Genomic DNA, 16,582 nt, shown 5'->3' on the forward strand with positions numbered 1-16,582 from the left:
CTCCTGGGACGACTCCTGGCAGTTCCTGCTGCTGCAGGAGACCTCTCACCGTATGCCCTGGCATGGGACAGGAACTGGATCAGAGAGGAGTGGAGAGGAGCTCTGCGACAGACCTTGCCATGCTGCCCCACCACTGTCCCCATGCCTGCAGCTGGTCACACATGACAATGCCCTATTGGGTTCAGGATCATGTCATGGGGGTGGACTTTCCAGGAACAGCAGTCCATGGAGGTGGCAGGAACAAGCTGCCAAAATGCTCCCAGACTGTGGTGCCGATTGCCTGCAGGGCTGCATGCAGCAAAGCGGTAACCTTTTCTGAAGGGAGCCTGCAGCTTGGCTGAGTTCAGGAGAGGAAAGACAGAGCCTGTGAGAGAAGCCCAGGCAGGAGGGCTGCAGCTGCACCTGAGGCTGGGTCCAGTCCTGCAAGGATATTAACCAGCAGGCCTGGTTTAGAGAACTGCCACCACAGCAGATAAACACACTATTTGTCAACAAGTGTCTGGGCAAACCTGCCACCCTTTGAAGATGCTCCCACAATGCCGGTGGCTGCCTGTGCCAATCCCGCCTTGCTGTGGGCGCTGACAGGGCTGCACTGGAGTCTCCAGGCAGCCTTGACATCTCCCAGCGCTGTGTGGGCCCACACAGCTCCTGCCCCAATTCCCCTCCCCTTGCCTGTGTGTGGGAAGCTGCATTTGTAGAAGAAGCCTCAGCTTAAGCGCAGACACAGTGAAGACAGCAACCCAGGAGCCATGGGGCAGGTCACTGCCCGCTCCCTGTGCCAGGTGAACTCCTGTGCCTGGCAGAAGCAGCTGCCCTGGCTCAGCCCCGTGCCTGCAGTCCCACAGCGCTGCAGCCCCACGTGGATCCCCAGGATGACCTCTGCCCGCAGCCTGTCCTCCATGGCCCCCTCCGTCCGCCTCTCGCCCACCGCCCGCAGCCTCTTCGATGAGCCGCTGGCCATCACAGTGCAGGGCCTCAGCCCACGGCAGCAGGTCACGCTACGGACATCCCTGCAGGACGAGATGGGCGAGCTCTTCCAGGCCTGCGCCCGCTACCAGGCGGGAGACGACGGGGAGCTGGACCTCGCCCGCTGCCCCGCGCTGCCGGGAGGCAGCTTCTCCGGCCTGGAGCCCATGGGGCTGCTCTGGGCTTTGCAGCCCCAGAAGCCCTTCTGGTGTATGGTGAAGTGGGACATGCAGAGCCCCTTTGTCCTGCAGCTGGAGGTGTTTGAGGGCCACGGGGACCCCCCCGGGCAGCTCCTGGCCCAGGCGCAGCACGAGCGGGCGTTCCTGCGAGATGGGGTGCGGAGAGTCCCGGTGCGAGAGGGGAGGATCCGGGCAACGCTTTTCCTGCCCCCGGGTGAGTACTGGCTGTGGCCATCCTGTTTTCCCTAAACCAGTATTTTGTCAGTGCAAGCTGTTCCATAACCTCTGCAAAGAGGAGTCCATGAAAGCCTCTGTCCTTCCCTTTCTCTCTCCCTCTCTCCCTCCCTCCCTCCCTCCCGTACCACCGACCAGCCTGACCATCATTCCCAATTCACCTGGCCGTGTGGGTGCCAGGACATGGTTGCAGAAGCAGGTGGAGGAATAACTCTTCCTGCCCAAGAGCTTGAGGTTATAAACATGGAGAAATGTGCAGCATGCGGAAGCGTGCCAGGAGGGCGTTGGAGACAAGAAGCTGCAGAAGAGAGTGGTGGAGAGGGGCTCTGCACCAGTCCTTGGCAGTCCTCCTCACTGGGAGAGTTTGGGGGATCCTCCCTCTGCCCCCAGCACAGTAGCAACTAACTATATAGTGACCACAGTCCCCCATGTTTGAGTTCCTGTGGATATCATCAGTTCATGAAAGGGGAAAGAGGAGAAGCTCAAGAACATTTACAGGGATGAAACCTTTCCAGCAGGAAAAGGCAGTAACTTAATTGCTCTGGAGAAGGCACAGAGCACCTTTCTGAGGTGTAAGAGGTGCCCAAGGCACCGCCAGGCTGCTGCATCTGGGCAGCTACACAGAGACTTCCCTGCCAGAGTCCAGAGTGTGGGAGGGCTGATTTCACAGGCTCAGCATCCCACCCGCAGGAGGCTAGGACTCCCTCCCCTGCCTCACCTCTACCCCCACCTGCTGACCAGGAGATGGAAGACGCCACCTGCATACATTTTGTATCCAAAATGTCCTGCTTCCCCTGAGCTGAGGCACTTACAGTAAGCCAAAGGCTGGTGCATTTTCTCAGTGTCTCCTGATCCGGTCCTTTTGTGTGTGTTTTAAAATGATAGGCCCTTGCCGTGCTCCCTGGAGCTTTGAACCGTCTCCTAGACACAGGATAGGAGGAATTTATTCTCATCCTGCTGCCACCACAGCCAATCTTCAGCTTAGCAAGATTGTAAGCTTGGCCTGTAGTCAGTATTTCTGTTAGGCAGTTCCATTTGGAGATGTGTTTTATCACCATCATTTCACCACACTCCAGTTGTCCTGCATTGAGACACTCCCATCGTGATCTGTGTTCCTGGGAGTCCTCTACATTCAGATTCAGGAGTTGGATACTCCTCAGAAAACAACCTAAGGCCAGTAAAGGTGGAGAGCTCAAAGGACTTCTGCTATAGTACTGCCCCCCTTTCCTCGAGCACCCACGCTGCCTTACTCAGCATTACCGCCTTTTCTGTGCATGTTCAGTGCAAGCCCACAGAGCCCTGCTACACCTAGCTGGGCCATGGGCCACAGGCAACTGCGCTGCTGGCCTCTGGGGTGCACAGCTACTGCTTTGAATGCTCACGGTTTATGGAGAGCCAGATGTGCTGCTGCCTGCATGCAAACAGCGGCAGAAGGAAGAGCACAGTACTGCTTTGGACAGTAAGGCTCTCCTCAGTCCAAAGCACAGAGAGCAAGCAGATGCTGTGCACTTCCCTCTCCTCCATGACCCCCAGCAGCACGTTCCTGTCTTCCACCAGCAGCCCTGTTTGAGGATTCACAGGCCACCATGGTGCGGGGTGTGAGACCATGGCAGGAAGGCATTCCGGCAGAGTGGGAGGCATGAGCACACTCAGGCCTCTGGCTCTTCTGAAGCCACAAGTAGGGGTGAGCTGGGTCTCACCCACTCCTGATATGGCCAGGGGCACCTTCGCTGGCCTGGGGTCTGTGGAGCTTCCATGGGCGCTGCAGTCTGAAAACCCATCAGGCTGTAGGAATGCAACATGCAGAGCATCCTCTTCCCTTGCCCTGGTTGGACAGGAGCAGAATCTTCACAGGATGAGGAAAAGAGGATCCTGGGACAAGAAGAGAAGATCCAAACAATGATCTTCTGATCACCCAGTGAGATACCCATGGCGTCATATATGGAATTTGATAGTCATCACAGTCAGAGACACGATCCCCAAAGAGATGAAGTGCTGGTTGGATGGATCCCACTCACCACTTTTCAAGGGATCCCAAATGCTCAAAAGCCACAATACAAACACAAATGCTTACAGTTTCTAGTTTCATAGTATTACACCTATCTAATCATGATACCTTGAGGATTTTTACAGTGCCAAGTGAAGTGGTCATTGTTACAGGGCTGCTTACAGGGAGAAGAGAAAGTGGCACAAGATGCCTTCACCAGACAGTCTTTGCCCGTTGGCCCTCAGCACAATGCAGAAACACTGCTGATTCCTAAAACAAATAAGGGTTTGCACATTACCCAAGAGGTTCTGTTCCTCAGCCTTTCTTCCCCTGCAACACACTCTAGGTTTTTTTCAGCAGCTAAATGACTGGCAATGTCCTTTCCCCAAAAGCCATTCCTCTGCAGTTCCTGTTGTGTACCTGGTTTGATGCGTTCTAAACCAGAGAAACATTGAAAAGGAGTCATTTCAGGCAATGCTGCTCTTCGTCTTGTCTGCTCCAGGAGAAGACACCTTCCCAGGAATCATCGACATACACGGCTACGCAGGAGGTCTCTTTGAGCACAGAGCCAGCCTGCTGGCCAATCATGGCTTTGCCACACTGGCCCTGGCTTATTTCAAATATGAGGATCTGCCCCAGGACCCAACTGAACTCCACCTGGAATATTTTGAAGAGGCGGTGAACTATATGCTGCAGCACCCACAGGTAGGAGCACCCTCCATGTCCCACTGGGTTCCCCTGGGAGTGCTTCTTCTCCAAAGCGCCTGTCACTTGGCCCGAGTTATCTCTGGAGGAAGCTGCTGAAAGCTCACCTGGCTCCATCTGACAGGGGTTGGGTGCCTGGGCTCTAGGAAAGAGGAACGGTCAAACAGAGATGCACTGGTGAAGAGAGATCACAAAGCAATCTCACAAGAGGTAGGTGAGACCTAACAAGGTGGGAAGGTTGTGCAGGAGAGAGCCTTCATGAATTGCCACCAAATGTCCTCCTACAGTCTCAAAAGTGAAAAGTAAAGAGCATCTGTCAGTGTCTAAGACTAGTAACTCTTAGCTATGTCCTACAACCTGTCCTCAAATCGGTGAAAACATGGTACCCCTCTCTTGGCTAATCTCAGTGCACAGAGGAACATTACCAAAGGCAACGGTTTGAAGAGGGGGTGTGCTTGGCACTTCTCCAGAAGAAAAGCTAATCATTGCCATCAACTCCTTCACAGGGTTTTGCAAACTCTCAGCATTATACAACGTCCCTCTCCAGGATCTAGCCATTGTGTTTTTCAGCTGAGCACTGATGGGTTTTTCCTCCTGTCTACCAGGTGAAGGGACCAGGGGTTGGCCTGCTCGGTTACTCCAAAGGAGCTGATCTGTCTCTTGCCATGGCCGCCTTCCTGAAGAACATCACAGCCGTTGTTTCCCTCAACGGCCCTGTGGCCAATACAGTTGTTCCTCTCTGTTACAAGGACAAAATCATCCCCCCTTTGCCCTTCGATGAACAAAAGGTCAAGGTCATTGGTTCCAATATTCTTGATTGTTCTGAAATCTTTGCTGACCCCTTTCAAGCCCCTGGCAACCAAAGCCTGATCCCACTAGAGAAAGCTGAGGCACAGTTACTGTGCGGGAGACGCACAACCCATCCGGGCGGGCTCTGCAACCCCATCTCCATTTCAAGCATATTAATAGCAACCAAAGGCAGCACAAATTCTCCTTAGCTTTTCCTTTCCCTGCCCACTGTTTTCTAAGAGCATAATACTTCAGCTGGGGTGGGGCATTCTGATAATGCCTCCTCAGTGTCTAAATCCACCGGGGAAACCGCCTGGGCCAAACACCTTGCAAATCCCCCTTACGGATTTGTGCGAGGCCAGCCAGGCAGTTTCTCTTCTCTTTATTCTCCAGAAAGGCATTTCTCAGAGACCTGCCGACTGCGCCAAATGTTTTGCACGAGGAGGTGCTGGTCCGTTGTGAGCCCAGTGAAAAAAGGCACTCGTGTTCTGTAAGGTATTACGAAAAATGCTATTTATTAGAGCTAACGCTCTAAGAAGAGAATAGCATAGATAATCTTAGACATCCCTTAAGATGCTGGGAACCCCAAGCGGTGTAGCATGTAACAGGGCTCCGACCCACACGCAGCACACCACGCAGACATGGTCCATAGCAGAGATTCTCCCCTTTTGGTCTTTCAAGGTATTGTAAGATTTTTATATAAGGCAAAAGCTCTACTTATCATGTCTACAGTCAAACAGAAACAATGTTTGCGTGAGAACATCTTGCTGCACTGTTCGATAAAGGCAAGGCCATGCAGGTACTGGGAGGGAGCTGCCTGTGAGCTCCTCCGTAAGGAAGAGCTGGCTGAGTTCTTCCTGCGGCCAGGGGATCTGTGCGGCACGGCACAGGCCTGACGGCCACGCTGCGTGGACAGCGCGGCACAGCGCAGGCCTGGGCGTGCTCCGGTTAACTCTGTTGTGGGTCACTAACTGCCCAAGGTACAATGGTCTTCTCTTCAGGATCGCTACACTGACTCCCACGGAGAAAAATGCCTAAACGTTCTGGAGGATTTCAGACCTGGTGACAAAGTGATCACTCTGTTTCAGAATAAGAAATTAATTTATCTGCTTCGTGCTTTGTTCCCTGTATAAAAATAGGAATGCATTTTCCGTGCATGTTTGAATTCTTCATAACAACAATGGAACATGGAATGCATAATAATGCTACAAATAACGCTTGCAATAGCAATACTTCATCCTCCTCTAAGGTCCTCCAGCACTGAAGATCTCCGTATTTCTTAAGTATTAATACTCTTCAATTTGCAACCCAAGGCAAGGTGAAAAAACTATGATTACCCTTATTTTACACACAATGGCTAGCAAGGAAAACTCTATGTATCTTGGCCAAAAGCACGTGGCATCTTTTGCAAAATTTAGAAAAGCAAGCCATTTGCATTGTTAACCACACAGGTAACTCTGCTTTCTTGGTCTCTCACTTTCTAGTATATATGCAATCAAGTATGAAGAGATGGATCAAAATTAAGTTCACCCAATTCCCTTGATTTCTGAGGGGTCTTCAATTTAGAGTGTTTATTTGGAGCATATATGTTCTGTGGCTTCTTATAATATTGGATCCAATGGTACTGTTCTTGGGTACTGATGGTTTTATAGTGCAATGGTGCTGATAAAGAGAAAACAGGTAATTCCTTGATTTCCTAATGTTTCCTAGCAATTAGAATTTCCCATACCCACACACAGATAAGCAGCCTCCAAGCAGGGGCTTCTCCCATCGAGGAGGAGGGAGGGTTGGTGAGCCGCCCGTGTTGCTCCACCATGGCAGATGCACAAGCTGTGATAGCCTTGAGCCTACTGATAATGTGTACGCTTGCGAGAGCCCTCATTAAACCTTCTGATGTCACACTTTGTCACTGGGGATCTGGCATTGGAGTGGAAAACATGTTCAGACAACTGGTATTGTGATCTCTCTACAGTCGTACATATGGAAGATCTCCTTGGGATATATTCACCAGGAAACAGAGGAAGGCTTTCATAATTTTCCACACCTGTCCTTTGTTTTCTGCTTCCCTGCTCTAGAGATGACATCTCCATGTGACCTAAAGCAGTTCAGTCAGAAATGGGCTTCCAAAATGACCTCATGGTGGTGAAGAGGTTCACAGAAGGGGAGTGGAACTGTGAAGCTGTCGTGCCCAGCAGCAGGGAAATGTACCTTGCAAATTCACCTGGAATTCCAGCTGAAAACTTCTCCTCCAAAGGCTAGCTAAAAACTCCTTCTCAAGGCCTTACTGTCGATATTCCTCCACTGGGAGGAAAGGGGAAAAATGCATAGATACACTTGTATTACAATCTGTCTATGGATGAGACAGCTCTGCTCCTCTAAGTGACATACGTTATCTGCCACAGGGCACTTCCTCTGTGTGGTTTTCCTCTCATCACATCTTGGACCTTACCCCTCAGGAGAACCCCACACGGCAATCTGATCATGGCCTGAGGATGGCTGCCAGAAGAAAGGGATGGCTGACACATCAGAATCAGTCCTTGATCAGGTCAGTCAGTCAGAAACCTGGGTATACCCCTAGTACCCCAGTGCTAAGTACTAGTCCTTAGATGTCCTACTAAGTGTCTGGATTCATCCTATTCACCACACGCAGGTGATGTCCAGTATATTTTTTTAACACCCAAAACCATTGCTGCCAATTTCCCACATGTATGAATTCAGGCAAAGGGGCAACCTTTTCCAAAGGAAGCCTGCAGCTTTGCTGAGTTTTGGGAGAGAAGCCCAGGTGTGGGGCTGCAGCTGCACCTTTCCCTGGGTCCTGTTCCTGCAAGGTAATAACCAGCAGGCCTGAAGGCAGATTGCTCCCAAGAACCTGCCCTGTGTCTGCACTTGCCACTTGGCAACTGCCCCTGTGGCAGCTGGCCACGACAGCAGGTACGGCCTGTGCGGCCATGAGGCACCGGGCCTGGGCACAGCTGCTGCCTTGGACATGCTCCTGCGGTGCCGGGGGACTGGCTGTGCTGAGCCCACCCTGCCACAGGCGCTGCCGGGGGGCTGCAGCGAGGGCTCCCGGCAGCCTTGATGTCTCCCAGCACAGCGCGTGCCCCTCAGTTGCAATCTCCCTGCCTGCGTGTGGGAGGGTGTGCGGAAGGACCAGCTGCTTTGAGGAGGACCCCCCACTATGGAGCGCTGAGACTCACCAAATACCAGAGCCTGTCAGCCCCGTCAGGCAATGGGGTAGATATGAGGTGCTGTGGTCCAACTGCACCTGGTACAAGCCCTCTGTCAACTCTGGTCTGATGGCCCTGGGGAAGTGTCTCATACTCTAGAGGCCGCACCATGGCTAATGGAGGGAACATTCCACATGCTGTAAGCCAAGGCAAGGCTTGCTTGGCTCTATGCCTGGCATATATGCAGGGGATGCCTGCCACACCCGCCTGTTCCTCCAGAAGCACTTGTGCCCGAAAGTGCTGGAGTGGAGCAGTGCAGGACGGGAGGGTCAGGGAGGTGTATGGTGGTGGTGCTGAGAGGCTGTGTGTCCCTCTTTTTCCCTTTGAGGCCAGGAGATGTCTAGCTAATGATCTGGATAGATGAGTAACTCTTAGAAGCTGCGGTGTTAGGTCTGGTCGGTTCCAACTTGGTAATGCCCATCTGTATTTACTACGCTGTGAGTGCAGTGGGGACCATTTTCTCTGGGATGGTGTGCTTCCAAACAGTAATGGAGTCTGACAACATGTTATAAAATAAAGCTTTGTAGAGGTAGTAGGAAAGATGAGCAACTACACGCCCACAGGACAACTGACCCAATCACTGATAAGAAACACAGGATCATAAGCGATGCCATGGCTCCAGTGGCCTGCCTGGGGCATTTGGCGTCCAGGTCATCTGGCAGCAAAAGCCAATCGTGCAAATGCCGTTTGAATGTGGGTAAGAGCTGTGCCACCCTTCGGCTCCAGCAACAGCAGTCCTGATTTGAGAGAATCATTCCTCACGCTAATAAAGTGGCAGCCATCCTGCCTATGCTGCCAGTGTTGGGCAGGGAGCAGGGTGGTCAGGAGGCAGGGTGGCAGATGGGACATGGCGAGGGGCATGCCTGGAGCTAATGGAGCAGAAACCCTGGTGGCTGCAATCACCCCTGTGTCCTCTGTGCAATCTCTCAGTGTACCTGAAGTCCAGCTAAGAAGTTGGGCTGGCATTTGCCTTGGGTGGTGTTCAGTTCAGCATTAGTCAACTGACTGAGCCTTCAACATAGCCTTTGGAGTACTGGGAGACCTCTCTTCTTGACAGACACTTCTTCTTCATCACTGGGCAGGCAGATCATTTCTGCAAGGCAAGTGTTTTGTTAATCAAACCAGAAAAATGTCTGCAATCTCAAGAAAGTAAATGCTAGACATATCCTCCTCCCCTTTCCGCCCTTCACCAGGAGCAAGGAGTCCATTTTGAACCAGCTGGCCATCTAAGATGGGGGACAAGGCAGTGTAAGGCTCATTCAGAGGACTAGGATGGTGCTTGGGCAAGAGATCTAGGCTTCATTCTACCCCACCAGCAAGCACACCCAGGTCTGAAGGACCTGAATTGACCAGATGCTTTTTCATTTATTGAATTAATATTGTTCACACCTGCACCAGTATAACCCCAGTAACACAGCTTGATATATCTACAGCTGTGAGTAGAACTGGGTTCACGTTTTCTGTAATTTTCCCTGCTCTTTTTTGATCAGGCATTGAGAAAAGGGAGAGCATTTGAATTGATCCTATTGAACAGATCATATGCAATAGGCTCAGTTATCTTGCCAGTGGCCTGTAAACTTAAAATAAACTTCTGTACTCTCCATCTAACTGTGGTCTCCCCATGTGTATACCGTCTTCAGCCCATACTTTAAAGGAACCTCCACCATATGCATCTTTTGGTGCAGAGATTTCACCACATTTACAGGGAATGTCTCATCACAAATGGAAACATCTCTGATGGCTGAGCTGCAGAAACTGTACAATACGGGGTGTTAGAAAAAGTAGTGGTGCTGGTGTCTCTGGTTAAGAGCTCTCAGGCTGCTGTGAGAGAGATCTCTCTGGAAGAGCTGTGTCCTCTGTGCCTTGGGTTTCACCTCTCACCTTCCTCTGGAAGGATGTGCTCTGGCTGCTAACTTCCACTTCTGGCCCCAATATGGTCTGGTCATCCAAAAGCTGTTCTGCAATCTTCTCTCAAAGGATGTACACCTGCTGCTTTGTGTTTGGATTGCAAATTTATGTAAGAGATCAGAACTGATAGAAGAGAATTAGCAGCAAATGAAACTCCCAGGCCCTTCCCTACCTGGGATATTTTGTAATCCATGCTCCCAACCGGTCCAGCCTAAACCTGTGGGCCCGCCCTAGCACAGATAAGGCACTCTCTCCGGGCGTAGGCAAGAAGAGCAGATGGCAGAGCAGGAGAGAGAGAGCAACGGGAGCCTTGGGGCAGCCCGCGGCCCACCCAGGTGCCGTCATTTGGCAAGAGGCACAAGACTGCAAGTCCCAGGCGATGGCAGGAGAGTGGCACCAGGCTTGTGGGGCTGTCTCTCCCCTGAGATGCCCAGGTGCCCACCACAGCACAGCCTCTCTTGGGATGCTCCCACTGCGTGAGGTGGGCTCCCATTCCATATCAGCTTCTGCAGAACATCTTCCCCAGAGGGAAGGGGCAGGGGGGACTGAAGGAGCTTGGGCAGAGGGGACAGGAGAGGGGCTCAGTGCCAGACCTTGCCATGCTGTCCAGTGAGTGTCCCATATCCATGCCTGCAGCTGGCCCCATGTGGAGCAGGTCACAGGCCCCCCGGGCTGGGGACAAGTGGGAGCTTCCCTCTCCTCCAGCATAGCACCGGCTTCACAATGGTGATGCCCTGCTGCATGTGGGGTCGTGTCCCCTGGGTGAGCTGTCTGGGCTGTCCAGGGGAATCAGTCCATCCCAAAGTGCTCCCAGACTGTGGGGACAATTTCCCCCAGGTCTGCATGCAGCAAAGGGGCAACTCTTTCCAAAGGGAGCCTGCAGCTGGGAGCAGGAAGGGAGACCCTATGAGAGAATCCCGGATCCAGGGAGGAGGGACGCAGCTGCACCTTTCCCTGGGTCCTGTTCCTGCAAGGGTAATAACCAGCAGGCCTGAAGGCAGATTGCTCCCAAGAACCTGCCCTGTGTCTGCACTTGCCACTTGGCAACTGCCCCTGTGGCAGCTGGCCCGACAGCAGGTACGGCCTGTGCAGCCATGAGGCACCGGGCCTGGGCAACAGCTGCTGCCTTTGGACATGCTCCTGCGGTGCCAGGGGACTGGCTGTGCTGAGGCCACCAGTGCTGCCTTGGCATCTCCCAGCACATCATGTGCCACCACTGTATGACCTGTCCAGAATTGGGTTTTCATACCTATAAACGAGAGAAAAAAAGAGTTTACTTCTTTTCTGCATGCTTATTACCTTCAGCTCGTATTTTAAAAACACCCCCTCAGAAATGCATAATTCAGTGTAGGGGTTTCACCAAGTTTACCCTGAATGCCTAACTGTAAATGGAAAAGTCTCAAATCTCACGGAGCTGCAGGAAGGATACGATATGGGATGTTATAACTGGGATGCCAGGGTCTCTGGTTGAGAGCTCTCAGGCTGCTGGGAACCAGCTCTTCTGGTGTCTTCTGTGCCTTGGGTTCATCTCCCCTTCAGAAGTGCGTGCTCTGACTGGGGGCTTCTTTTGAACCAAGATGCCTTGGTCATCCTACAAGATCTTCTGCTTGATTTACAGTCAGTACAATCTTCTTTCAGAAGAGTGCTGTATCCTTTTTGCTTTGGAATTATGGGGTCAGAATTCCTTGAAGTAATTAGCTGAGTTTTCGTGGGGAGCAGGGTATTTTTCTTTGGACCACACAAGGTGAAATTGCTTTATGAGGGAGGATGGATGCTGAACCGTACGTATAAATCCCAAATAAGAAAGCACATGACACTTTCAGAGGGAGAGAAAAAGAAATCTTCATGGGCAAGGAAAATCTGCTGAGAGCCTGCCCGATGCCTCTGCCTACCTGCTAGGTCCTACAAAATAGGACCATGCTGAGGGCTCCCTCACATGCTTCCAAGCAGTGCAGAAACACAAACATAGCTACAGGGAGCACATCCACCAATTTTCCAAGAGGAGTTGTGCAGGACAGGAGAGCTGTGAGAGAGGAGGGCTTTATTTGCTATCATAATCCACCCCTTGGGGCACAGGTACAGCATTTCTCTGAAGCATACAAGGACCATTGGCTTCACAACAGCTGCATGGGGGCAGGAAGAGAGGGGAGGGGAGCTGGCAGTCCCGTCCCTGCCAGGGCAGTAGGAGGAGGCAGCTCTCGGTGACTGGCTGCCCAGGCACAGGAGCCAGGACATCCAGCTTAAATACAACCATGGTGCAGCTGAGCGGATCACAGAAGCAGCTGCAGATTGCTCCAGCTTGCTTTGCCGAGCACGGTTGTGGTCACGGCAGATGAGGTTTCTCTTGTCCAGCCTTTCCACATCTCTCATCCTCTATGGCCCCCACCATCTGCCTCTCGCCCACCGCCCGCAGCCTCTTCGATGAGCCGCTGGCCATCACAGTGCAGGGCCTCAGCCCACGGCAGCAGGTCACACTACGGACATCCCTGCGGGACGAGACGGGCGAGCTCTTCCAGGCCTGCGCCCGCTACCAGGCAGGAGACCGACGGGGAGCTGGACCTCGCCCGCTGCCCCGCGCTGCCGGGAGGCAGCTTCTCCGGCCTGGAGCCCATGGGGCTGCTCTGGGCTTTGCAGCCCCAGAAGCCCTTCTGGTGTATGGTGAAGTGGGACATGCAGAGCCCCTTTGTCCTGCAGCTGGAGGTGTTTGAGGGCCACAGGGACCCCCCCGGGCGGCTCCTGGCCCAGGCACAGCACGAGCGGGCGTTCCTGCGGGACGGGGTGCGGAGAGTCCCCGGTGCGAGAGGGGAGGATCCGGGCAACGCTTTTCCTGCCCCCGGGTGAGTACTGGCTGTGCCATCCTGTTGTTCCAGTGCTGGCCAGGGCCTTGCTGTGCCAGGGCAGCTGTCAGCCCTCCAGTGGGGAGGAGGAGGGTTGGAGGGGTGAGCAGGAGCAGGACCAGGCATGGGGACTGTGCTGCAGGCTATGGGCTGCACACATAGTGCCCTGTGCCCGGTCCCAGTACTTCGTGCCCTTGCTGGGGCTGTGGCAGGCGAAATGCAAAAAGTCATTCTCAAGACAGAATTGGTGTTTCTGAGCAGGGAACCAACTGGAACAGCTGATTTCACATGCTCAGCATCCCATTCAGCAGCGAGGCCAGGGCTCCCTCCCCTGCTTCACCCCTACCCTACCCACAGCCAGTCTTCAGCATAGCTCCAGCCATAGTCAGGCAATCTCTTTTACACAATTTTGCTCAGAGGTTGTTTTTTTTTTCTCCACTGAGATTCCACCACACTGGAGTTGTCTTGCACTGAGGTGTCCCACTCATGACGTTCTATTTCTGGTAGTACTTGCCTGCACTGTCATCTCTGCGCTTTCCGATTCAGATGATGCTGGGATTATACTGATTGCCGTTCCCATAGTTCTCAAACCCACACACAAACTCTTACAGTTTGTTGCTGAAGTTCTTGAAGACCATGCTGGTTATTATCAGTCAATTTTGTCGCCTTAGACTTGGGGAGGACAGTGGGATTGTATGTCCTTATGCTTCTTTTACTCTGTTACTGGACTCTTTTTTGCATTTCTTGCGTATAGCACATTTGTATCATGGTCTGGCTTCTGCAGGGGCTACTTTTCGAGCAACGGTCATTAGTTCAACCTTATGTTCTAGCTCAAAGCCTGATACTCCTTCTTTTACTATGCGGAGGATGTGGTTATCAATGCACCTATCAAAGTTTTTCTGCAAAGGAGAAGAAGGATTGGAGATCCTACACTTGCAGAGGCCAGTACATCTCACGCTCGTATTCTGGCTATGTTATGTCTGCTAACTGATGGATGTTCATCTTTTCTCTCATTTTAGCAGTAGAAATGGTGATCTGGGCATGCACAGTCTATCCCGAAACTGCTTCAAGACTCCTTTAGGTTGTGGGAGTAGAAGTGAAAGTAGAGTGAAACTTAAAGCAAATCCCAAGGATCTGAGCTGAACTTTGTAGAGGTTTTCAGCTGACCTCTCCCCGTGGCTCCTCTTCTCCCTTCCAAGCCACATTACAAGGGACATCTGCTACGAACTAAAATAAGCCAAGTGGTGGTGAAAGGGCTGGTCTGAGAGTGAGAAGGGGAAGAGTGAGGAAAGCCACCGCACAGATCATCTCTGCGACTGGAGCTTAAAGAAAATGCTGAAATAACTGCCAATTATTAGCACTAAGATAGATTTGCATCTTATGCAGGTGGTATCTGTCTTTCTGCCACTCACTGTCTTGCCAGTTAATTTGCAGTCATTTAACAGCTCGCAGCTAATGACTGGTCATGTCCTTTCCCCAAAAAGACGTTCCTCTGCAGTTCCTGTTATGTACCTGGTTTGATGCGTTCTAAACCAGAGAAACATTGAAAGGAGTCATTTCAGGCAATGCTGCTCTTCGTCTTGTCTGCTCCAGGAGAAGACACCTTCCCAGGAATCATCGACATACACGGCTACGCAGGAGGTCTCTTTGAGCACAGAGCCAGCCTGCTGGCCAATCATGGCTTTGCCACACTGGCCCTGGCTTATTTCAAATATGAGGATCTGCCCCAGGACCCAACTGAACTCCACCTGGAATATTTTGAAGAGGCGGTGAACTATATGCTGCAGCACCCACAGGTAGGAGCACCCTCCATGTCCCACTGGGTTCCCCTGGGAGTGCTTCTTCTCCAAAGCGCCTGTCACTTGGCCCGAGTTATCTCTGGAGGAAGCTGCTGAAAGCTCACCTGGCTCCATCTGACAGGGGTTGGGTGCCTGGGCTCTAGGAAAGAGGAACGGTCAAACAGAGATGCACTGGAAAGGGCAGAGGATGGCACCATCCAGGTACTGTCACCTGGAGTGACAGAGATGCTGTCTTGAGACATAAGGTGGGGAGGCTGTGGAGGAGAGACATGCATTTTTCGAAGCAGCCTTCATGAATTGTCACCACATGCCCCCATATGAACCCTTAGTATGAAAAATACAAAGTAAAAAGCATTTGCCGGTATCTAGCTGTGGTGGGTCGAACAAGCCGCTCTCTCCCTTCCCTTCCTCAACAGGACTGGTGGAGAAACTAAGATGAAAAATCTTGTGGGTCAAGATAAGGACAGGGAGATAACTCACCAGTTATCACCACAGGTAAAACAGACTTGACTTCAGGAAGATTAATTTCATTCATTGCCAGTTAATAACAGAGTAGCATAGTGAGAAATAAGAACAAAACTAAAAACATCTGCCTCCCACATCTTTGGGCAGCGGCGGGTCCATTTGGAGCTGACTGAAACTGCCTCTGTCCAACACAGGGGCAGCCCCTGGTCTCTTCTCACAAAGACAATCCCTATAGGTTTGCACGGCCAAAAACCTTTCCACACTTGCTCTGAATAGTTTTACTTGTCTCCTGCAACCTGTGCTCAAATGGTGTCATTGTGCTTGCTCTCTCTTGGTGTCCGTCATAGTACCAGGGAACATTTTTCATGGCAGTGGAAGAAATTTCTGTGTCGGAGGTGCTTGACACTTGCCTAGAAGAAAAGCTAATCATTGCCATCACCTCCTTCACAATGTTTTGCAAACTCTCAGCATTATACAACGTCCCTCTCCAGGATCTAGCCATTGTGTTTTTCAGCTGAGCACTGATGGGTTTTTCCTCCTGTCTACCAGGTGAAGGGACCAGGGGTTGGGCCTGCTCGGTTACTCCAAAGGAGCTGATCTGTCTCTCGCCATGGCTGCCTTCCTGAAGAACATCACAGCCGTTGTTTCCCTCAACGGCCCTGTGGCCAATACAGTTACTCCTCTCTGTTACAAGGACAAAATCATCCCCCTTTGCCCTTCGATGAACAAAAGGTCAAGGTCATTGGTTCCAATATTCTGATTGTTCTGAAGTCTTTGCTGACCCCTTTCAAGCCCCTGGCAACCAAAGCCTGATCCCACTAGAGAAAGCTGAGGCACAGTTACTGTTCATTGCGGGACAAGATGACCATCTTGTCAAAAGTGAGTATTATGCTACTGAAGTCTGCAAGCTTTTGCAGGCTCAAGGGGAAGGCAAATTTTCAGATTTTGTCTACCCTGGGACAGGGCACTGCATCGACCCTCCCTTTTTCCCTTTGTACTCCATAGGAAAGCATCTTTTTTTTCACAAGCAAGTAATTTGGGGTGGGGAGCTCAGGGCTTATTCTGCAGCTCAGGTTCATGCTTGGCCACGGATTCAGGCTTTTTTCAACAAATATTTAAATGACAACTAATGTGCAAAAAAGACATAGCTTTATAAGGACCTAACTTGACAGACATTTTCATACTTATCACATCAAACCCTGTTCACAGCTGTACCAGTACAGCTACAGTATCTTCCAAGACTTTGCACATCCATAACTCAGAAAAGAACTGGGTTTGCCTTTTCTCTTTTCCCCCAAACTTTTTTGCTCAAGTGTCAAGACAAGGAATGGCAAATAGATTTGCACTGGCCCTTGATAATACAGATCACGTGCAAAATGCGCGATTACCTTTCTCCGGCAGTTTCGGTTCTTCTAATACTTGACGCTACTTTCCATACCACTCTTGTCTCTACATGCACACGCTATCCTCAGCTCATACTTTAAAA

At 51.6% G+C, this 16,582-nt stretch overlaps 2 protein-coding genes and 1 pseudogene across 2 annotated transcripts in view; 2 read left to right on the plus strand and 1 right to left on the minus strand.

Moving 5' to 3' along the window:
* Positions 1-16,582, minus strand: part of MIDEAS (mitotic deacetylase associated SANT domain protein) — a 186,019-nt gene that overhangs the window by 50,516 nt on the left and 118,921 nt on the right. The gene's annotated exons all lie outside the window — the stretch shown is intronic.
* On the plus strand, positions 750-5,069 carry LOC142601874 (acyl-coenzyme A thioesterase 6-like). The gene is made up of 3 exons (XM_075753018.1): positions 750-1,359; positions 3,869-4,071; positions 4,677-5,069. The coding sequence occupies exons 1-3, from the start codon at positions 750-752 to the stop codon at positions 5,067-5,069; spliced, it is 1,206 nt and encodes a 401-aa protein (XP_075609133.1).
* Positions 12,371-16,226, plus strand: LOC142601875 (acyl-coenzyme A thioesterase 5-like; annotated as a pseudogene).

This window comes from Balearica regulorum, chromosome 5, assembly GCF_011004875.1.
Source record: "Balearica regulorum gibbericeps isolate bBalReg1 chromosome 5, bBalReg1.pri, whole genome shotgun sequence".
Classification (NCBI taxonomy): Eukaryota; Metazoa; Chordata; class Aves; order Gruiformes; family Gruidae; genus Balearica; species Balearica regulorum.